The sequence below is a fragment of the Opisthocomus hoazin genome, chromosome 1 (genome assembly GCF_030867145.1).
Source record: "Opisthocomus hoazin isolate bOpiHoa1 chromosome 1, bOpiHoa1.hap1, whole genome shotgun sequence".
NCBI lineage: Eukaryota > Metazoa > Chordata > Aves > Opisthocomiformes > Opisthocomidae > Opisthocomus > Opisthocomus hoazin.
Window position 1 is genome coordinate 86634519 of NC_134414.1, and position 23956 is coordinate 86658474.

Here is a 23956-nt window from a genome sequence, read left to right on the forward strand (position 1 = left end):
CTTGGAAATCCTGTGCATGTGTTTGACATGCTGTTACTCTGCTGGAATATATAAACGGCACATATCCTTGAGAAAATTTATTGCGTTCACCTGCTGCTCGCAATCAGCAGTCACGACTGTTGTGAGTCCTATAAGAAAGGTATCAGCTAGGTGGGCACTGGGAAACTTTACTCACTTTCTATTCAGATTGGACTTCTCACCCCCTAGTATACCATTGCAGAGGAAGAAAAGGTTAATCTTGGCTTAGTTTTAGGCTCTCTCTCAAAACAAATGGGCCTCTAAGATCTGTGGGTTTCTGGGTGCCAAGGCCCGATGGATGCTGTAAATACTAATAGTATAACTGTCTGTTGCTGTTACATTGAAATCCCAGGCAAGGCCCAACAAAAATGTGAATATGGAAAGTAAAAATTCGGTTTGGTATCGTAAGATTTATGGGCAAGGTTTGCATGATTCCTGTAGCTGTAGAGGGCTCTAGGAGGGATCAAAATACACTGAATGTGACTGAAATTCAGGGTAGTTTGGCCTTTTTTTTTTTTTTTAATGTTTCTTCACTTTGTATCCAACATTTGCATAACAGCCCTATTAAACAGCAGTGCACAGAATGACTAATTTGGAGCACACTTCAGACAAGAAGTATTTGGAACAATTTCCCTAAAGGTACTCTGGTCAGACATGTCTTCTCTTTTTATGCATGACTGTGACTCTTTCTCATCATAGCCAACTTAATTTGACATTTTGAGGACTAAAATTTAGATCAGTTCTTCCTGGTGGTTTTGCTGATTCATGGCTGTGATAAACCCCGTACACATGTTCTCACTGAGAATTATGACATTTCCTATGACATCTCTTGAAAAACGTTTTCATTCCAGCCCCTCTATAAAATGAGTCCAAAGCAGAGTCTTGATATAAATTATTATGGAAAACATAATAGCACATCTGAAACACACCAGACTATGTTTTCTTCCATAATTTCCATGTTGTAGTCCAGTGATAACCTTCATCCCTCTGGACCTGAACTGTTTCCAAAGAGCAGGTGAAGGATTTTTTGATGCAAGAGTTTCAAAACCTCAAATTCACTGGATGAGCGGTTGTGTTAAAGCACATCAGATGTCATCCACTTCAGCTAGATCTCTAGACGGTATCTGGTGACCTGGAGCTTCCCTGTTCTGCAGATTCAGCCTGGTCCTAACCTCTGCTTCACTGGAGCTGAGGACCTCATAGCTGGTGCCTCACAACTATCCAAAGCAGAGGAAAAGGTGCTGGGTCTTCCATGGCCCGTGACACTGGATCCAGCATTGGACTGGATTCCCATCCCAGGGCTTCTGCATCTCCTGTCATGAAGCTGAGACCTGCAAGACAAGGAAGCCCCTCTGTACCTGGAACCCACTTCCCAATTTGTAACATCTGCTGGAGGGGGTCTGCAAGCTGTGAGATTCCAAGTCAAGTCACAGTAAAGCTCTCTGCCTCTGGAGAAAAAAAGGATTGGTCAGCCATGGATGGCATCCTGAGGGATGTGTTTTATTTCAGTGTTCTGAGTTTGTGAGGATTGTTTTCAGTTGTGCTCCATTTGAACCTAAATTGGACTGACACCAGATCTGAAATCCTGCTAGGTCTTGCGAACTAAAATACAAAGTTTTGCTCAGTTCCCCTGCATGCTTCATTACTTTTGCTGCCAGGGTGAGTCCTATGAGCCACTAGTGGAAAAGGTCTTAACAGAATCATCTCTGCTGATGAGCATTTTTGGTCTCCAGTTCCAGTGTATGTGCTTAAGACTGTTAATGATTCAGGGCATTAGTAATGGCATGTAATGAATGAGAAATGAGCCATTTGCTATACTGAGTTACTACTACTTCACTTCCCAGAGGTTTTCTTATTATTAATCATTAGAAACTCCTGTAAATGGACCTGCAGAATGCCAGATATCTGGAAACTGTAACTATGAGAGTTGTCCCAAGGTATAAGACCGAACTGGCCATATAGACTCTTCTGGGGTCCTGCTGCAGTGTGGTATGTGTATGTGTGATTGCAGTAACGAGCTGACATAGTTTTCATGTGACTTCTGAGATGTGAAAGAAAAGGAAGTAAAAAGAAACAAAGTTAATTTGACTCCAGTGAATTTAGAGCAAAACTGCAGCTTTTGTTCAACATTATGGGGCCAAATTGCTGTAATGGCGTTGGTCTTCTTTGGAGTTACTCCAGGTTCACACTGACAGAAGAATTTTGCCCTGGGGCAACACATTCAGAGTTTTCTCTAGAGGAAGAGTAAATATTGCCATAGCTGTTAGTAATTGAAAGAACTAGGAGAAGACATTCATGAGGAAACGAGACCGTCTTCAGCTGTAGCAACAAAGATCCATGGTTACTACAGACGGATGTCAATCACTGTAAGTGTGGGATCCATGACCACTTAGGCTCAGAGCATTGGGTGATGGTATTGTACTGCTCTTTTGCTGTTACTAGCAAAGCCATCTGCTAATTTCAGCAAGCACAAGAGGACCTTAACAATTTGCCCTTCTTCCGAATATATCCATTAAGGGAAAGGGCAGGGGTTCCTTTACTGTCTTTTCAGTTGGACAGAGACCTAGAGAATGAGGCTAGCAAGCAGTCATCCTGTTAAAGGTTGATTCCCTGCAGTCTTGCAAACAGGGAGACTTCTCAGCTCTAGGTTTTTTATTACTGGGAAGTGGGCCTGGCCAGCTCTGTTAACTGAAGACACGATACAACTGATTAATGCCTGTTTTCCTACTAGATTTATCATACTGTTGATACTCAGGCTGCTGTCCTGCAGAGCAAAGACAGAGGCCCCAATATTCTTGAGCAGCTGGGATTGCATCCGGTAGGAAGAGTTCACTTAGAGGTGAAGGATTCATACCAATTCACGCGCGGAGGTTCATCCTGGTTTTCATTCTGTAGTGTCATGTTGCTAGAGGAGAAGGCTTAAGCTCCTTGTATCAATTTGATGCCTCTGACTAGATTATTTTTGGTCTGTGTAGGTGGGGGTTTTGAAATTAGTATAAAAAATTATGCTCGTGAAGAGAGAGGGGTATTCTAAGGCAGATTTTAACAGCAGTTTTGACTTGACCATTGGAGCCGGGTAGAAATGTTGAAGGTCACTACTGACTGTGCTTTCACTATGGCACTGCATAGCCAACTGTTGCTAATGATCATTAGCATTTCCATTCTGTCAGTAAAGCTATTCGGTTTGAAGATAGTTTTTATTATTGACCGGAATGCTTTTAAAATATCAGGGCAAAAAATGATTGGGAAGTGTCTGAGTGGGATCTGCCAAGCTATTGTGTTTTCAAGTAATTTTCAACCCTAGCATAGATAGCTTCACACAGCAGGAAAGATTTTATTTATGGTTTTACCTTTCCTGTTTGTGAACTGAACTGGCTACTGATGTACACAGGGGTGTCGTTCGAAAGATCAGCATCTGCGTGGAGCGCTGACCTTTGAATACCAACCCTCAGAAAAAGATGTATCAGGGTCTCATCACCCGTCACCCACCATGGGATCAAACAGCAGATTCCTTCATTTGGTGCTTTTTTATTACCAATTACTTTTTCCCTTATGACAGATTTGTTTGATGTTTTGGAATTTTTTGTGGTTGACTTAATTTTTTAGTGGTTGAAGGATACTCTGCTTAAGGTATTTTAGTCCCTTGCAAACAGACTGTATGGACTGGGTTAGGTATATATTAGTATGCTGCTTCTTTCCATGAGTAATAAAATTGTTGGGGTATATAAGGCCATTTATCTTTCCCGAAGAAAAGCAGCAGCTAGCATGTAAATGAAAAGACCAGGTTCCATGCCATCATGATCCCTAGTAGAAGCGTGAGATTTACCAACCTGCATTTGTCTAACAATGTTTGTTACTGTTATTTTTCTAGGGTGCAAGTGCTTACATTCTAAACTATTTTCTGTACATTATGTGGGCTCTATGTTTTGCTTTCCTGGCAGTCTCCCTGGTCAGAGTGTTTGCTCCCTATGCCTGTGGCTCTGGAATCCCAGAGGTGAGTTTCTCTTTGTTGACAAATATCCAAAAACCAAACCAAACAAAGAAAATAGAATTTGCTGCCATTTCCCATTCCAGAACTGTATTATGAGTCAGCACAGGAAAAAGAAGATAGTCTTTCCATCTCATCTGCCTTCATTCCTTTGTCTAACATGCCTTTATGGTGCTCATCTAAATTTTTCATAGCAGAAAATGTTCAAATGCCACTGTGACAGGTTAATGTACATACTTCATTGCCAGAGCTTGAATTAAAAATCAACAGCTCCCAGTCATGACTTTATGGACTCCAACTTTCTGTGGCCGAGGCACATACTCACTAGAAGATTATACAGCGTTTTCCTTGCATGAATCAGCTGCAAAACTAGTCATTTACTAGGCTAGGCTTTAAATAAAACCAAAACAAAATAAAGGAGGAGGGCTATGAAGCTAAGGTTTCCTAAGCTACTGAAGATGCAAGATGCCCATCATTTGGGATGCCTGAAAAATGTCTGGCTGTCCATCTGCAGCAAATTTTGTGCTTGTACACCATGCCATGCTGGCGTGGCAGCATTATGGCAGCCAAATTCTCTACTTGCTTTAAGCGGTTAAAATGAGGAACCTTGTAATTCAAGCAGCATAGCTACTCAAAAATTTTGAAATCGGAGCAGTCTTTTGTTAAAAGTGCTATAGAACCACTGGGATTATTACTTAGGAATCTGGCAGACAGATTCAACAGCCCAAATTTTAGACATTTTGGCATACGTTTTTCTTCATCTCTGGGAGAATTATCCAAATGTTTCATAGCCAATCATGAAAAAACCCACCACAAATAATTTGAAATACTTAAATAATTTCCATGTTTCAAAGTAGTCACATGTGTGCGTTTGTTACATTTTTAATATATCTGTAAGTGCTTTTTAAGAGTTAACTGTAAATCTAGTTTTCGAGTGGTATATGTCTCATGCAAGGTGATGCTCAGCTCCAGCCCATTTCCAGGGCTGGAGTCCAAGCCCAAATCCCACCCTGCAGCCTGTGTGTCATGCACGAGCATTGTGCTCTATTCTAGCCACTTACATCCAAAATTAAGAGGAAATGTGTAAAAATAAGGTCTCTTGGATACTTGCATGCTTTTATGACATGGCCATTCCAAATATTTAGAACTTTTTTTTTCTTGTTTTAACTGGGAAGAGTCTGTGGTTGTTTATTTGTTTTTTTTCTGCCTTGCTAAATTTGGGTCTAGTTTAACTCTGATCCTGTAAGCCAAGGAGATATGTAACAGTTTCATATTTTTATTGATCTCTGTAAGACTCCTTACCGACGCAGGGGACCACCCATAAGAGCAGTAAAAGTGTGGTCTGCTTAACCCCTGCTCAGCTATCAAAAAGTTGCCCTACCTACGTATGATTTCTTTCTCTCCATCACTGCCTCTTTGCAAACACTCTGTGATTTCTTTTCTTTAACTCTGCTGAGGTTTTAACTCCATTTGCAAGTTCAGAGTAGAAAAGGTTTCTTCAGCTCTTCAACATGTTCTTCCTGCTTTGCAGATAAAAACCATCTTGAGTGGGTTCATTATTAGGGGCTACCTAGGAAAGTGGACACTTTTAATCAAAACAGTCACCTTGGTTCTGGTGGTATCTTCAGGCCTCAGCCTTGGGAAAGAGGGGCCCTTAGTCCACGTGGCCTGTTGCTGCGGAAACTTCTTCAGCAGCCTTTTCTCAAAGTACAGCAAGAATGAAGGAAAGAGGAGAGAGGTGAGGTTGGCTCAAATCTTCTCTAATTTCCCCATCCAGATACTCCGTGTTTCAAAGGACTCATGCCTTGTATGTAAATATTTGCTTTGTAGGTGCTCTCGGCTGCAGCCGCCGCAGGAGTTTCTGTTGCCTTTGGGGCTCCAATTGGAGGAGTGCTTTTTAGTCTGGAAGAGGTGAGACCTCGCAGTTCACTTGCTTCAATAAATATGCTTTCACTTGATGCCTTTTTCTAATATTCATATGCTTATTTTTCTTCTAAAGCAAAAATAATTTTGATTTCTAGTAACAAGAAATATCCAGATATTTTAGCTTAATTTGAGTAGAAGAAGAGCACTGGCTTTCTGGAAACAAACAAAGTTATTTAATCTGGAAATGTATCACTGGGCTGAGCTTTCTTCAGCTTTCAGGTTGCTGCTGCATGGGCCAAGCTGCTAAGCACCCATCTTATTGTCTCTAGCCAGCAACTTTGGCTTTAGATTTATCAAATTTTCACTGGTTGCTGGTCCCTATCTGAAATCTGAAAATACCTTTTCTGATACCTTTGTGAACACGTTCTTGCTGTGGTAAGGACTGGTGTTCCCAGTACAGCCAGACGTAGTGTCACAGATGAAACACATGGCGATGGCTTGCTGTGCACAGTGCTCTAGTGAAGAATTACAGCAAACACCCTCTGTCACACTCACTCAAATGTTTACGGTCTCTGCTTGGTTTTAGGTCAGCTACTACTTTCCTCTAAAAACCCTCTGGAGGTCATTTTTTGCTGCTCTTGTGGCTGCCTTCACACTGAGGTCCATCAATCCTTTTGGAAACAGCCGGCTGGTCCTGTTCTACGTGGAGTACCACACCCCCTGGTACATGGCTGAGCTCTTCCCCTTCATCCTGCTCGGCGTCTTTGGTGGCCTCTGGGGGACCCTCTTTATCAGATGCAACATCGCCTGGTGCAGGAGACGAAAAACCACCAGACTTGGGAAATACCCAGTCCTGGAGGTCATAGTGATAACGGCTATCACCGCCATCATCGCCTACCCCAACCCCTACACCCGGAGGAGCACTAGTGAGCTGATCTCAGAGCTCTTCAATGACTGCGGTGCCCTGGAGTCCTCGCAGCTCTGTGACTACATCAATGACCCAAACATGACCCGGCCGGTGGATGACATTCCTGACAGACCTGCTGGCCCCGGAGTCTACACGGCCATGTGGCAGCTTGCCTTGGCTTTGGTATTCAAAATCGTCATCACGATATTCACTTTTGGCATGAAGGTAAATAGGGGACAGGTGCGGAACTGTCGTGAGCACAGGGCACAGATGTGTTGCTGTCAGCAGCTGTGGTCTGTCTGGCAGGGCTTATGTCCCTCTGACCTACATGCAGCCACACAAGTGTTGTCGAGATGCTTGCTCGTTCACCTGCCTGCCAGCACCTTCCTCCATGGGCCCCGGTCGCAGCAGCGGGACGAGACCTGCTTTCGACTTTCTAATTATCTGCGGTTTTATTAAGTGACAAAGGAGTCTGGGTGGGAATTTAAATCCGCTGTTTCCAATAAGCAAATTCAAGATTACTCCCACTGCAGCTGTCTTCCAGCCCTCTTGGGGATATGGACTATTTACATTATTGTTGGATTAATGTCTTAATGTGCCTCAAGGTAGCTATGCTCAGGAAAGTAATAGCATTAAATTTACTGATTTACACATTTAGAACCTCACAAAAATATGAAAGTAGCTGAAAAGTTCTATTTTTAAATTTTTTTAAGCATTGTAGCTTGGGAAAAAGGAAAGAGTGGGAGGACTGATGGATATGTGATTTGATTATTCTGGATTTGCAACTTTTTCCTTCCACTCCTCCTCCTCCCCATAAATGGGTGATGAAAGGTCCAAGAACAATTTATCCACGCTTTCAATATATACAAAGCAGTTCGTGGTGATTTTTAAATATCCGATTGCTAGAGCCCATATAAAACACATATCTGTCTGTCTACAGCTCCCATTATCTGAGCATTTGGTTCTGGATCTAATTGCAGCAGACGATGGGAAGCTTTTCTGAGTTATACACTGTATTTAATACCACACTGAAAGCTAAAGCATCTCGTCTTTCCCTTGAACACTGTGGTTGAAATAAGGATCCACCTCTTACAAGGCTTTTTACCCGAAATACAGTACAGAGTTGGAGTTTGCTTTTCTTTCATGTTTTCTCCATTGGTTGACAAGAACTACTGAATGTTAGAAGGTCACTCAGGACCATTGACTGTCCTGATTTCCTGCGCAGGGAGAACAAATGGGAGCTTAAGAGCACTTGGATGTTGCAGGTGTAGTACTTCTGGAGGAGGACTTGAAATGAGATGCCCTTCACTGCAGAAACTGATTTATGACTGGCAGCCAGTTGTTATGCTTGTTCATTTGTTTAAAAACTTTTGAGTTTGGTTCTTTTTATTTGATATGTGGTTCTTTATTTATTTTATATATTTAAAATTTTTTAGAAGCAAATGACAGTTTCAACTATTCTGCAAAGGACCAGACATAATAGCTTTAACCCACCAAATTTAGAAGACTTAATCCCACTGTAGCAACAAAATTAACACTATATGGTGGGAGAGACAGCATCTACTGTTATCAGCTCTAACACCTCTGGGGCTTGCTAAGGATGTTAGTTTAGGTCTCTAGGAAACCCAAGGTTTATTTTCAGAATTAAAAAGATATATCAGTCTTTCCCCTCTAAAAAACATAAAAACTCCATGCAAGCCCTTACCACAAATTTGAGTTGTCTTGTCCAACAGGAAATTTCTTTTCAACTTGCAGGTGCACTTGACATCTAAGAGGAAATGCACTTAGCCAAGGCAAAGTGAATTTTCATTTGCTTTTTTTTTTTTCCTTTTTTCTGTCCCCTTCTCATTTCAATACTGTTTTTTAATGATTTGTGACTTATCAGTATAGCAGACAACAAGGTAATGGTTCACAGAGCTTCCTGGGAAATATATAGCAAACTGAGATGAAAAAATAGCTGTCTCTGAGCAGTCAGCCTCCTTTCTTTGAATTTTTATTCTGCATTTGACATTTAATTTAAAATCTAGTCTGATTTAGCCTGAAAAAAGTAGTAATAAAGCTATAAAGTATTTCATGTGAAAGAGGGTGAAAGCAAGATGTTATTTTCAGTTTAACTTATTCTCAAGCCCATGCCAGAACCATCAGCAGCTCCTGACTTCCTGCTGAGAATCAATAAAGGCAAAACCAGGAGCATCTTAACTTTAAAACGAGACTGTTATTCAGATATCTATCAAATTCCGTGTGATGCAGCAAGTAGGATTCAAAATTACTTTAAAAAAATACATTAACTTTCTGTAAAGCTGTTAATAGACATGTAGCCACACAAACTTAGTCACTGCAGAAACCTGTCTCAGATCACGGGCAATGTCACTGTAGGCTGCCATAAGGCTATGGCCTTCTGAGGTAGCATTATACAAGGAAATTGGGTTCTCTTACTGCTAATAATAAATTGTTTGATCAAGAAGTTCATTACTGGTCATTTTTGTCAAGGTGCTCATGTGTCTATGTTTTATTCAAGATCCCTTCAGGCCTCTTCATTCCCAGCATGGCTGTTGGAGCCATTGCTGGCCGGATGGTTGGGATCGGAGTAGAGCAGCTGGCATATCACCATCACGACTGGATCATTTTCAGGAACTGGTGCAGACCTGGGGCAGACTGCGTCACACCAGGACTGTATGCTATGGTGGGAGCGGCAGCTTGCTTGGGTACAGTACCTGCTGATCATTGCTTCGTGCATGGAGAACGCTGATGTTTGGGGACCTACAAATTGCTTATGAGGGCTTTGTGTTAGGTGCTATGGTGGCATCTCTGGATGTAACAGAGACAGAGATCAAGATGTGATGGGCTAAAGCATGGGCAGCTTCTTCTAGTGGTCTCCCCAGTGATGTGCTAGGTAGTGAACAAAAGAGAGGCTTGCAGTCACCAATGCCTACTCCTTGTAATCTGCCAAAAAGCACACAGAAGGGAAGAAAAAATTGATGTTAGGCTACAGATTTCCAAGAAAGAGTGTTCTTGCTTGAGTTTTTCCTCTTTTGATGTAATGAAATCCACTGTAGCTGAACCAAAGTTGCTTCCTTGTTTAGACTGTGCTCTTTCGAGGTCCAGAGAAAAAAATTCCCAGTTCTGGACAAATTATTAACTATACAGAGGTAAGAATTCTGTGTCTTATTTTGGTGTGTGGCACATTATGGTCAACTGGGCTGTATTTCATTTTTTATTTTGACCTCTGGCCAATATCTAATTACATTCAATCAGTAGGACTGATTGGATACAATAGGAATGATCTGTTAACTATTAAAGCAAGATCATGGAATAATACCTTGCATATCAAATTTGGAGTCATGGATGCAACAGTAATTTTACAACCTTGCCATTTGAACACATTTTTTGCCTTATCTCATCTTTCCCCTTTTGTACTTATATGTTCTACCTCCTTTTGTTGTTGCTGTTGATACCATTATTAGATGATGAAATAATAGTGGGGAAACATAACACATGATTAATGGGATGGGATAGATTTAAAATGGAATATATACTCAGAGACAAGCTGGAAAAGTTTCAGTTTCAGAGTGTCTTGTTAGAAAAGTAGGATTGTTTGTGCGATCAGTTATAGAGGAAGGAAGGGTGGGATTCGCCTGTCTAAATTTAACGTCTGTAATGTAGACAACATCTGAGCTAGCTGTGTTGATCCACTTCACCGACAATACAGAAAAATGAGATACTGGAAAGATCAGTCCCATCTGGCAATAGACATGTAAATCCAGGCAAATGAACAGATGAATTTGGCCTCAAAAGTGCCTGTTTTTCTCCAGAGACTATAAAGGCAATCTGGATGACCCCTTTGGACTGGAACACCTACAGCAGTGTAGACACATTAAAATAGCCAGGATGAATCTTACTGCCAAGAGTAAAGCCCTTCCTCTTGTCCATAAATGGCCTTAATGTTCATAAAAGACATGACAGACAAGAAGTTTGCTCTGATATTCCAGTTGATCTGCTAGTCAGCAATCACTCCCTCTGTTAAAGGGTTCAAATTGAGGTGCAGTGATTTTAATAGTATGGTGAGACAAACACCAGAATGGGCTCTGTTGGTTCTTAAGCCCAAGACCTCTCTCGCTTAGAGCAAGATACAGAGTAAGTATTAAATGATCCTTACTCTGGTATCTGCTCCCAGCTTTTCAGAGTCAGAAGTTTAAGGCATTCCTGAGAAGAGAGTCATATCCGGATCATTGTGTTAAATAATCAACAATTTAATTTTCCTGTATGCTGCTAGATTAAAGCATCTTTTAATGACCTGTTTGCTGATTTCTCTCGTCTAAAATGGTGCTGTATTTTGAGGCCTAAAAATAGGAGATTTATTACATTTACCTTTTGAACAGAGGGAAAGAAATGTTACCTAATAATTCAGTGATACATACACACTTGTCTGCAGTTATATGATTATTTTTATCCTTTAATGTAAACTGAAGGAGTGAAGAGCTTGCATATGAAATTAATACAGAAAGACTAGATTGAAAAAATACAGCTACAACCCTGTCTGCGGCTGCATGCCTAGATGGTCTCAAACCCAGCTGTATACAGTTCAAACTGTCTGTTAAACTGATAGCAAAACCTGGGGTTTAAACTGTAACGTAGCTCTTGCAGTGGCCCCAAACTGTCCTTACATAGGGTTTTGTAACCATGGTGTGCCCAGAGACAATGTTTAGCTTTCTCTTCAGTATGAATGTGATAGGTACACCAATGTGAAGGCCAACTCTCAATGCTCCTACCTGCCCCAGGCATGATACTTAGCTGATTCTTGGAGTCATTTTAGAGGGCTAATGGCAGGATTCAGTTTTAGTTTCTCAAGTGTCAAGTATAGCTGATTTTTTTTTGCATTCTTTCTGGTTTGATAGCTCAATCTCTTAGCATTCATTGTTTGCTTTTCAGCGTTAGCATCTTTGACTTGAGCAAGTTCACTCAATCTTTTTGATGAAAACTGCAGCAGATGAAATATCTTTCTTTGGTAAAATAAGCCCACGACTACTTCTCAAAGTACAAGAGCAAAGTACTCAGCTTGAATAACCTTGTGCCTTTTTGAGTGTAACCCACAAACGTATAAAGGAGTTACATGGTATTATACCTAAAGAGCATTTAGGGAATCTTGACTGCTTTCCTTGTTGGCAGGTGGTGTTACCCGAATGACTGTCTCTCTGGTGGTGATCATGTTTGAGCTAACTGGAGGCCTGGAGTACATCGTACCTCTTATGGCTGCAGCTGTCACAAGCAAGTGGGTGGCAGATGCCTTTGGGAAAGAAGGGATCTACGAAGCTCACATTCATCTGAACGGCTACCCGTTTCTGGATGTGAAGGACGAATTCACGCACCGAACCCTGGCAACGGATGTCATGAGACCAAGGCGTGGTGAAGCTCCCCTCTCTGTTCTGACGCAAGACAGCATGACGGTAGAGGATGTTGAGACTCTAATCAAGGAGACTGATTACAATGGCTTCCCAGTAGTGGTTTCAAAAGACTCAGAGAGACTTATTGGATTTGCGCAGAGACGAGAACTGATTCTTGCAATAAGTGAGTAGAGTATCAGTGTACATACAAGTTTGATTTTGACAGGGTAAGGTGTTACCAGTGTTATTAACCTTGAAGAATGGATAGATAAGAACTGAAACTAACTTTCCCCCATTCTGGGTTTTACCAGTTTCTAGGACCCACAGCTGGAAGCTTTTCTATTGTAGCATACCACCTGGTAGACTTCTGTGGGCTTGACTTTTGTGGGCCTAGTTTGGTTTTCAGTCACAACAGTACAATAATATTCTGTTAGCGTCAACAGAGAGAAACCCAGCTTATATAGCCAGAAGTTTTGTCAGAACCAGACGAAAAGCCACTGCAGTGCTGAGCTTCCTTTAGTATTCATGGGCCGCTGGTAGCAGCTGGAGCAATTGTGAACCTTTGTCATCCTGTGACAAAGTGCAAGTCCCTATGCTTCTTTCTGCTGCATTATCTCAATTTTTCTCACAGGAGTGGAAAGCTTTTTAGTGAAGGATGTTCTTCGGTAAAGATGGATGAGTTTTGTCAAACATCCAGTGGACAGCTGACTGGTTGCCTGAGAGCCTGAGCCAGGTCATTATAGGTTTTGACCCATCAGGTCCTTTCCTGATTGGCCTGATGGTTAGGTGGTGATTGAAAAGACAGGTATATTGGATGAAAGCAAGTGTTCTCACCTTCCCTGTACCCAGAGCACCCAGAGCTGCAGAGGTCTGTGAGCCTGGCAAATCAGCCCCATGGTCCACTCCCAATTCTGACAGTCCTGTGATGCTGAGGGCCAGCTGGGCAGGCAGGCAGGCTGCTGGCTGGTCATGATTGCCTCATACTTTGCGAGGGAGTGGAATGTCTGGCATATCCAAATCACCTTGACACAGAATTATTCCTCTTTGCATGGGCCTGTTTCATCCCTCTGCTTCAGGTACTTTTAAACAGCTGTTGTCTCAGATGGAAACTCACATATTCTTCAGAAAAAAAAAATCCATAAATGGAAAATCAGGGCTATATTAGAGGGCCACTTTCTTGCTCACTTCTCACAAAGCACACAAATTAAAATTTGAAATAACAGTGCTCTTTGAAGCATGTGCTTTTTCAATGCATATTTATTTTCATCTCCTGGATGTAAAAAGACTCCATCTAAGTGATTAGACCTAAAATTTATATTCATTTATTTAAGGACACTCAGCTGTCACTTGATTCCCCTCTTCTCATCCAATAGCAGAAAGTCATCAATGCTGCATTAATAGTACATGCAGAAGAAAAAAAGAAATGACAGAGCTCTTTTTTCTCCCCTTAAAATATAGTGAGGAATTCTCTTCCGTAACTAATTTTTCCCCTTCTGTGGTGTAAGTTGCATTTCAGTTAGTGAAAATAGTTTGTGAACTGAATTCATTTTTCATTTAGTTCTGTCACCAATTTCTTAAAACACGGGAAAGCATAAGAGGCCTTACCGCCAGTTCTACAGCTCCTCTAATCATACAATTGTAATTTAACTTCCGAGAAGTGTGGGAATCTAACTATTTCATTAAAAGCCCACCATCACTGGTTGCTGCTTCCTCACTCCTCCAGAAACAAGCAAAAGAAAGTCTTATGAAGTTATAATCCTCTGTGTACCAATCTCGGTATAGGAGGATTTTAAAGACACCCAAACGAAGTCCAAGGCTGCTAGCTGCAATACCCCTTTCAGACAACTGATTTTCTCAGAGGACTAATCTTCTTTTGATAGTAACAAAAGATGCTTTGTGTGGCCAAGCTAGGAAAGTAAATACGTGTCTGAAGTTTTACCAAATGTGTAAATGCCAAGAGCTGATACCATGAATAAAATAGTTTGTATTTTATCCTGCTTTTGATAATGATTTTCAAATCAGTGAGAAGAAAAAAATCTTATTTAGATATATTTAGCCTACCCTGTCTATGACTTTTACCCTGTCTGTGCTATGTCACGGCTGTTAACACTTGCTGCTGTCTTCACTTTATTGCCTTTTGCATCTCCTTTGCAGGGAGGTATGTCGGTGGGAAAACTGCAAGCGGTGAAGATGCGGAGCCCTAACTTTAAAAGCAGAAATATCAGATGCTGTCTGAAGCGAGTCAGAGAATTTTGAGAAGCTGAGTCTTTTGATTCACGTCATAAATAGCAACATGGCTAAATGGGCTTGCTAGGAGATGTGTGAAAATGTCTGGCTATGCATTGATAACAGAGAAATCAGTTAAAAATAAACTCATCAAACATGTTAGATCAAAATGCTTTCCTGTTTGAAAACTGTTTCTTTGACATCCACATTTTCCAGATCAGCTGGAACATTTTCCTGGTCAGCTCCGACTAAGAGCATCTTTCATAGGATCTGAGGCAGAATTAAGATTTAAAATAAAAAAACTTCTCTGCATAGCTGTCAGGGACCTTTGGTAACCCTTCTTCTTTTGGGTTGAGTATGACAGCTCCTGGTGTCATTCTGTGCTGACTCTGTGATAAATAGTTATTCTTTCCAGTATGGTTTGTGTCTTTGTGACTTAAAATCTGGATTTGTTTTCACTTTTCCAAAAGTTATGTCTTTGTTTAAGCTCCATCTGTGCAGCACTGTAATCAGGGAATGAAGCCTTCTGAAAACCAGAGTCAGGCTCACGCCAGTATCTCTTCTTTCACTGCATTGTGCCCTGCAAAATAGCCCCTCAGTTTGAACTAGCTTTGGTACCTCTATATGACAACATGTTATCCTATGTAGAGACATGCTTTCAACCAAGAAGCTTCAGCTTCTCTCTCTGGCCCAACAAATTGTGCATCAGCAGTGTGGTGGCTCAGAGAATACTCTGGGGAGGTACTTCAATTCCCTCACACAACTGACTTCTTGAATGAAGGCAATAGCTGTTGAGTCCCACATAAAATACCCATTCACACACAGCTTTCTGCCTCATGATTTGCCCCTATATCATTTCTTTCTTATTAAGTGGAGCAATGAGCATACTCTAGAAACGCATCCAGTTCCTCTAAAGTGAATGGCAATGACAATTCCAATCACTCAGCAGCACCTTCAGGAGGACTGTGTCCTTCCACTGGTCCTTGCTGAGCAGACGGGCAGGTCAGGTGGGCAGAGTGAGAGGCGGACACCCTCAGAGGTGCCTACATTTTAGATGGCATCTGCTTTACAGTCTTATGGAGGGGAGTATTTGACCTCATAAAGCTCTCCTTAAATCTGGCAAGCTCTAGAGGCATCGTACAGAAGGCAGAGTCTTGAACACAAGCCAGGTGGTCTGTATAATGTACTTTTCCCAGTGCGGAGCTGAGAGAGCAACATAGTTAATATAGGCTGTGAACTGTGAACTCCTGAATATGGGAGGCCATTTCACATTTGGGAGAACTGATTCACTCGCTAGCTATGACAGGAGTCTTCTGCGTAGACTACACTGTAAAACCAGTCATCGTCATCCATTTGCCTTGCTCTTTCTGTTAAAATATATCTGTTTTTCTTACCCATTGACTGCAAAAATGATCTGTTCTTCTGTTTTACCTTTACTCTAACTCCCCCATCCAGAGAGACTGCATACAAACTCCACCGTTTTTTTCTGATTCTGCTGAATTTTCTCAGTAGTACTACATCATTCAGATTTCTCAAGAGAGATGTTTGACTTTGAAGAATGAAGTCATGGCTTTGGCTAATCACTGTTGTCCAGGGTCATTGCTGTCTTGGGAAAGGCAATGTGGCAGCTGAAGTGCTTGGGCCTATTGCTTTGGGTGCAGCTTTGGGAAGGAAATACCTAGCTGTCAAGGGTTTTTATCAAAGAATGGGAGTTACCTTCAGGTTGATTAATGTTACCTCTTAGCACAGATCATATATCAAAGAGCTATGCAGGCATGTTCACACTTGAAATTAGATGTACGAATCAAAACAAGATGAGACAAAAGTTAGCATCATTCCTATAAATTGCAATAGAACTTGTAATATGTGAGGTGAGAAGGTTGAAAATCATATATTGCACTGATATTAGGTTTGAGCCAGCACTGCTCCAATTCCAGAAATATTACAAGACAATGATCGTTAAAGGGAAAAAAATGCAGCTGGAACATGTTGGAAACCATTACTGTCTACACATTACAAGTCACAGGAGCAGTTTTCTGCACTTTGATTTATGGAAATGAGCTCCAAAAATACATACATACATTTTGAGTATGTCTGATTTGCTGTACCTCTCAAGAACAGAAGCAACCTATATTAATCAAAGATAATAATTCTAACCACTTCCAAGAATTTATACAAAAAAAGAAAAAAAAAAATAAGAAGAAAGAGTTAAACCCTCAGAGCCAAACACATGATATGCTCATTCTGGGAGGACTGAAGATGTCTGTCATTTGGAAAAGTGTCTCATATATTTTTTGTCCCATGTAGTGTTGAGAAGAAATGAAGTAAACACTACAAACAAAATAATTCTTGGAGCATACTTTAAAGTAAAAGACTTATACTGACCATGTAAAATCCACGTGTAGTGTGAAATTCACTTCATAATTTGATCAAAACATGAATGACAGCTTTTGAACTTTTGAAACTGGTCAAGTATGTGCTGTTGAGAAAAATGTATCAGGCTCATTTACTGCTATATATTGTTCCTCCCTTTAGTATTTTCCTTTAAGTAGGATGCTAATTTTTTCTGCCCTTTTAAAATCTAGATATGTAAACTCTGTTTAAGGAAACAAGGGCAAAACCACACAATTCATCCTGCATGCCAGTCTAGAACAACACCCACACTGCCCTTGGATCCCTGCGACGTGAATTTGCCTTTCCCTAGCTTTGTGTTCATAAATCCGCTCACCATGCCCAGATTTTCCCAACTCTGCTGAGAAGTCTGGGAACAAACAGACTGCTCCAAGCCAGCTGGGACCATACGCAACTGTTAACTCCACTCCTTCAGGCATATAATAGAAATTTCTTTTGTGATTCTCACAACAGAGGAAATGACATGTAATCATTTGAATTTGACAGAAGTTGGATAAGTGATGTGTGTGAAAGCAACGAGCAGCATATTTACTCAGATAAGTATTATCCCAACCAAGCAAAAGTATGTGTTTGTAAAAGTATTGCTTACATTTACTTCAAGGGAACAACGTCTCAAGGAAACTCAAGTTTGCTCAGTGACCCCAACTTCTGGGACCTCAGCATGGTAAAGAAAAAAAGGAATGACTACCTTTGTTTTCCAAAGGAGGATAATTTTTGTTTAGTTTTGTCATCAAGCCTAACTCACTGTCTACCTTGATCTTTCTGCTGTACAGAGAATGCGAGACAGCGTCAAGATGGGGTGGTGAGCAACTCCATTGTGTACTTCACCGAAGACCCCCCAGAACTGCCACCCAACAGCCCCCATCCACTGAAGCTGCGGCGTATTCTCAACCTGAGCCCTTTCACTGTCACTGACCACACGCCAATGGAGACCGTGGTAGACATTTTCCGGAAACTGGGGCTCCGGCAGTGTCTTGTCACTCGCAGTGGGTGAGTAGATGCTGAGTCAAGCACGCTTAGAGAATCTCCGAAGATTTTCTTCAGTCTTAACAAAACCACCGTTTTTCATGTTTAAAGCCAAGTATAGACAGTAACTAATGAATCAGCACCTCTGAGACAATGAAGTTAGTATTTTGATTTTGTCTATTTTGTGAATGGAAGAATAAGGGAAGCGTGCCCAGTGTCTCTCCAGGGCAGCAAAAGAAATCACACTCAGAACCCAAATGGCCCTTGCCAGTTGCCATGTTTAATTCTCTTCGCCCAAAACCTTAGTGTATTGTCATTTAAATAAGGTAAAGATAAATACAAAGCAAACCATTCTGACTCCCACTGTCATTCAGTTTTCAACAGAGGCAGAACTGGCAATCAGTATTGATTGCAATGGATGTGCCTGTTTCTAGACAGCTAGCTAGATTAGATGCTTGGGAAGACTGTGATAAAGATGCCAGTGGAAGAAAATTAACCTGTTCAGCTTGTTTTAATGGAGAATGGAAAGGCGTATAAATCAAAAGTCCACAAAAAGCAGCTGAAGAAGTGTGGGCAAACATGAAATTAGAAGCATAAAAATCTGCACCTTGTGCAGTAGAAGTAACATCCCATCATTCCAGTGGGATTTGAGCTATTTTGGGATCTTTGCTCATCCCAGGATTTAGTGCTAAGAAGAAACTTTATAACAGGATAGTAAAAACAGAACCATCGTTTTCAAAAGCAGAAGACTAAAATTTAGTCTTCTGCAAAAAGCCTTTTTGTTACTAAAAGATATTGCGTATCAGCTGCTACTATCAGTGCAGTGCCCTCAGCATTAAGAAAATAAGGACCATTATCGGGACACAGATTTAGGTCCTGATTTTAGGTGCATGGATTTGGTAATTTTAATCTTGAGTTCTAGCACTTACATGAAATGAAAGATGGAAAAACTATAACAATTATATAGTTTCAAAATTCAGTGCCTTATGGCCTTCAAGGACTGGAAATAAAAGCCCTTGAACACTGAGGGTTAGGAAATTTTTTACTCTTGGGGCCAGATGTCCCATAGGCCTCATCTTTTCTGACAGATATAACTCATTTAGGATCTCTCAAAGTTGAAGGAATTATGCTGTCAGACAGCGGAGTTTCAGAAAGCTCACGCTTTAGTTTAGTTCGTGTATTGCTAAACCCCATGCCCTAGCTCAGGGCACTGGTGCCTTGATTTTGTGCTGTTGGTCCTCTGCTGCCTGAGCCTAAGGAAATTCACCACTTTGTCATACAAAGTGTCAGTAGTTGTAGCTCCTCACTCAGTCATGTTCCAAACACAAGGAGATAACAACCAAAAGTATTTAACTCAATGATTGGGGCCAGAGTAGTAAAAATACATGAGGTGAGAATGCTTTTTATGAAAGATACTATTGAGGAATGGATGGGATGGACAACGTTATATGGAAGCACTCACAAACTGTCCCTGCAGCTGAACAGGGCCGGGGGCGGGGGGAAATGCACAATAGATGAGATGACCTTTCCTTTCCTTTTCTCCTCTAGGAGGCTGCTGGGTATCATAACTAAAAAGGATGTATTAAGACATATGGCTCAAATGGCAAACCAGGACCCTGAATCTATCATGTTCAACTAGAATGGTAAAAGAAGAAGAACGTAACCCCAGAGGGAATCCCTTCTAGATTAACACAAAGGCTATGTTTGGTGTTTCATTTTGTTTAAAGAGAAAATGTAATGTGTATGAGGAACGGCCCGATACGCCTCTGACAGAGGGAATGGGTGCAGGATGGTGTTTACTTAATGAGGAAGGCAGTTCAGAAGCTCTGAGCAGCTGCAGACATCAAGCTGTGTTTGCTTAATGAGATTCCCACCAGCTCAGTTGGAGAGTTGGTGGGTATAAGCGCCATGGTGCTCAGAGACAAAGAGCCAGGAGCACCAGTGTGATGCACCAATGTTCACAGTAACTCTCAAGGCAGGTGTGAAGACTAGCAGATGCTGTTTATGTATAAGCCGTTAACAGACATAAAGATTTGTGGTCCAGACTAGAGAGAGTGTGTACGAGTAAGGTCAGTTGGTTTTATTACTGAAGTCATGGCTATTCATTTGCTACTGAATTATACCATTCTCATGAGGGAAAAAAAATCACCATACTTTAAAAAGAAAAATTTTGTCATCTTCATTTATTTTTGTAAAAGTTAAGTGAATCAGGACTGGAGTTAAAGGAGCAAGAACACACTTCAACTCACTTCAAAACACGGTGTCCCCTGCTCCCTGCTTTAGTCCTTTGAATTTTACACAGTTTAGCATTTCTGTCAGTCAGCTTCCCTTTACTAATGTTGAAATGTGACTTATTTGTAAGAATTTATTATTTCTCTATGCAATTCTGCATACATGTACTGTAATATTTAGTGTTACGTGGTTTGCTGTGACAACAGGAAAAAACACAGAAGCAGGTGGAGGAATTTTCGAAGGCACTAGATGGAGACTGGTATCCAGCTCTCATCGGTATTAGTGACAAGAGACTGAATCCCTCACCTGTCTCCCCTCTTGTACATCATCATTTTTCAAAAACAGAAGTTCTGCATTGATTCCTGATTCTCCTTTTAGTTCCTTTTCATCACTGCTATTTCTTGGCATTTGTCTGCAGCTGCCAAGAGATTGCTGAAGTTAACAGTCCTAGACGTTTATTCTGTAGCAGATCTACTCTTCATGCATCTGCCAGTCATAGGACTGTAGAATCCCTCCCCACAACACTGCGGCTGGATAAGATCAAAGGGACTGAGAATGCAAACAACAATAGCAAAGCTTTAATTGCTGATCTGTTTGCAGCAAGAACACAAGATTTAACAGCCCCCAGTAGGGACCTCCAAGCCACTCAGGTAAAACTGCTGAATTTTCCTAAACCCTTGTTCTGGTCCTATGTGAGACGCACAGATTCGACATTGTCTATGTTAGTATACAAGCACTTTAGTAGTACTGCTACTGCTACCAGTAACAGAAGACCAAACTCTGCTCTCAGTAACACATAATCCACACTGCCCAGTGTTTGATTTATAACTATAAGCTTAAAGATTGGGGAGAGATTGCATCCTAGCTTAGATGTCCTGAACACTCTTCAGGCCCTCTGAGAGTCTAGTTTCTTCATTTAGGCATCTAAGGCTTCTGGTAGTTTTGTTCAAATTCATACAGGTACCAGTAGCTCAAGTCCATTGCATTCAGATGGTCTTCATGGACAGAGGTGAGGGGAGTCCTTTCATGACTGAAGAGCCTGTTGCTAACTCCAGACAAAAGCCAGACTGTTGATCCAACTTGTAGGCAATGTGCATGATTATCATGTCCCTGAACTGAGACAACTAGCCAGGTGCACCCTAAGTTAGATGCCCAAAATTCCATGTCACAAGTGCCTCCTCTTATCTCCAGTGACCCTGTTTCCTTTTGGCATGTGTCCCACTTCATTCACAGAAATTATGGCCTAAATTGTTTAAGTAAAAGAAACGGAAGTAAAGGGAAAATTTTAATCTGGTAAGTAGTCCATTTAACAATAGTGTTTTCAACAGACTGACATAAATATATGCAGCTCTGGCCAAAGCCCAGAAATATTTCAGTGTATACTTTTTGTTAACTGAACATCTGCAGTACAATGTATTATTAAAGGGATATTGTTAAAACTGTGTAAACTATAGAACTGAGCAATGCTTTCCTTCTGAGAATAGGAAATACAACATAATATTGTTCTTTCTTATGTTTTTCTGTGAAGCTTTCATCAGCCAAACTCATAAAAATCCAACCAAATTTACAACCACGCTAATAAACATTGGATTTCCTCATTTGAACAGAGATGCCATCATAAAATAAAATCAGTTCATTCCCACAATTAAATGCAAGCAGCACTAGGTACAAATGTCAGTTTCTACCCAAAACTATGAGAATCTAAGGGATTTGAACTAAAATAAATAAGCTGACTTTTGAGGGCAATCTTGTTCTGAAATTAAAACTGAAGGACTCTGTTCTCCTTTTCACTTTTATATCTCTTAATGTTAATACATAAATGTTTGATGAACAGTTTCTCCATCTTCCTTTATGTTTATCTAGGAAACAAGGGTGTGTAGTCTCCCCACTTGAACACTTCTAAATACCTCTTTTGCTCATAAGCCAAGAGAATTAAGCTGGGAAGTGAATTTACCTGCTGTTTGAAATCAAACTACGGGCTTCATGTACATCAGGCAAAAGGAGAGGTCTAAATCCTTCTCTGTTAGTGAAGGAAATTTCAGTCCATGTCACATCATAATGTAGTCCGTAGCAAGGATAACTCCAAAGAACATTCACAGTACTGAGAGAAATGTTTGCTGACAGGAACCAGGATGGTACGTCAACACTGAAAAACATTGTCGTTTCCTAAGAAAAAGACACAGAGTCACCTAACCAAGGTTAAACTGGCTGTGAATACAAACTCACTTGGATATTGACTTGGGTTATCAGCTTAAGATCAGTCTGTGGCTATGCATAGGCATAAACTTGTCTAGCTAATTTGCATTAATATGCAGAGGCCTGGTCCACTAACACCGACAGTCAGCCCTGTAATAACTTGTCGCCTAGTTTTATTAGACTGCATATGAGGAGCCCTCAGGGCTTAAGAACAGGATCCATAAAACCAGCAAGGTGGTTTGCAAGAAACAACAACAGAAGGAACTGAGATTTACGCACTTATTGCGGATGCAGTTTGAGCCTGGGACTACCACCCAAGCAGAAGGCAGGTAAATGGGTGTACAGCTCTTTTCTGTCAAACACATTCCTCTTTAGATGGAATAGTTTAAATCGAAGGGGTCAAGGAAAAAAGCTTTGGATGTGTAACTGTATGTGGGTGATTAGACTACTGCTCCTTGTTGCAGTATCTGTTCAAAATACGTTAAACCTTCTTAGAGCAGGGACTGATGTCTAGCTCTCCAGAAGTGGCATAGTCATAGCTAACTTCAGCTGCTTGGCATTATCAAGGCTGAGGTGATGCTAGAATGACAAGGAGGCCTTTGAAACTGGACAGACTTTGCTAATTAGAAAACATAGCACTTCAGACGCTTCCAGAGATGATAACTAGCTGTAAGTCCTTCTGTGGAACTTACTCCATGCTACAGTCTTCATTGCTCTTTTCGCTTGAGTGGCTGAATGGGGAACACTCAACAAAAATGAATAGCAGACTTTTCTCAAAAAATGCAGTTCTAATGTAATGATTTAATGTATTTCCCTGTAACAAGCCCATTATCAGTCACTGCTTTCCTTTGATATTCCCAAATATGTCTCAAAAGTTACTGAATAGACTCCAAGAGGAATAGTTCTCAGCCTTAAGTATTTATTTGAATTTGTAGAGCTCAAGATACTCACGTAACCTGATCAATCTGAGAGTTACGTAAGTACTTTAGTATATAGTGCTCACTTTATGCAACCTCAGTTCAATCCTCGTGTTCAAGCAGTTGGACTTTGAAGATGTCAAACTAAACAAGAAAACAAAAATCTTTGAATGATGCAAGTTCAGTATTATACCTTTGTTTTGCATGAACTGTGTTCAATTACATTCAGCTTCTGATGTGTACTTGAAGCAATCTGTACCGGAAAGTTTATTATTAAAGTACAGAGCATGGATGACATTAGCCAGACCCTTTGGCTGTCACAGTGATACTGTAATTAAATTGTATGCTTTGATGAAGCAGAAAAAGAATGTTTAAGGATTACAGGAGACCCACTGATTCTGTGTTGGAAAGACACTATAATTATGAATATTGTTTTCATTTGGTTTTCTTTTTTTTAATTGTAGAAAACAGTATACATGTTGCACCTTACCAAAAACAATGTTTGGACTCTATTTTTTAAATAAAACTGACTTGCAGTACTGGAAAGGTTTCTTGAACATCTTACTAATTGGAGAAGTATTTCACTTAGTGTCTCTGTATGATTTTGATCTTTCTCTTTCCCACCTATAGGGATAACTCAAGCCTGAATAGTGATTTAGGATATATAATTCAGTTATGGGTTAGCTAATATTAAGTGGAGAGTTAGTAAAGTTCACACAGTGGACATCAAAGTATCAGCCTTGACAGCTGGCTATTTTATTTTCGGAGAGAAATGTTTTTTACTTCAGCATCATAAATCCTTTATTAAAGAAATCTAAAAAGAGAGAAGAAAAAAATGTTCTCCTAC

The 23956-nt window shown here is 40.7% G+C and overlaps 1 protein-coding gene across 6 annotated transcripts in view; it reads left to right on the forward strand.

Moving 5' to 3' along the window:
• The window catches only part of CLCN4 (chloride voltage-gated channel 4), a 47462-nt gene extending 23807 nt beyond the window's left edge, over window positions 1–23655 (forward strand). For 5 of the 6 annotated variants that reach the window (XM_075428318.1, XM_075428342.1, XM_075428333.1 and 2 more), the window contains 8 exons: window positions 3890–4012; window positions 5538–5744; window positions 5837–5917; window positions 6459–7004; window positions 9298–9484; window positions 11946–12344; window positions 17572–17788; window positions 19313–23655. In XM_075428318.1, coding sequence (XP_075284433.1) covers window positions 3890–4012; window positions 5538–5744; window positions 5837–5917; window positions 6459–7004; window positions 9298–9484; window positions 11946–12344; window positions 17572–17788; window positions 19313–19403 — 1851 coding nt within the window. In that variant the 3' untranslated portion in view covers window positions 19404–23655. Of the gene's footprint in view, window positions 1–3889; window positions 4013–5537; window positions 5745–5836; window positions 5918–6458; window positions 7005–9297; window positions 9485–11945; window positions 12345–14314; window positions 14656–17571; window positions 17789–19312 lie in introns of those variants that run through there. The other variant, XM_075428357.1, reaches the window with a different exon arrangement.
• The last annotated feature ends 301 nt before the right edge of the window (window positions 23656–23956 follow it).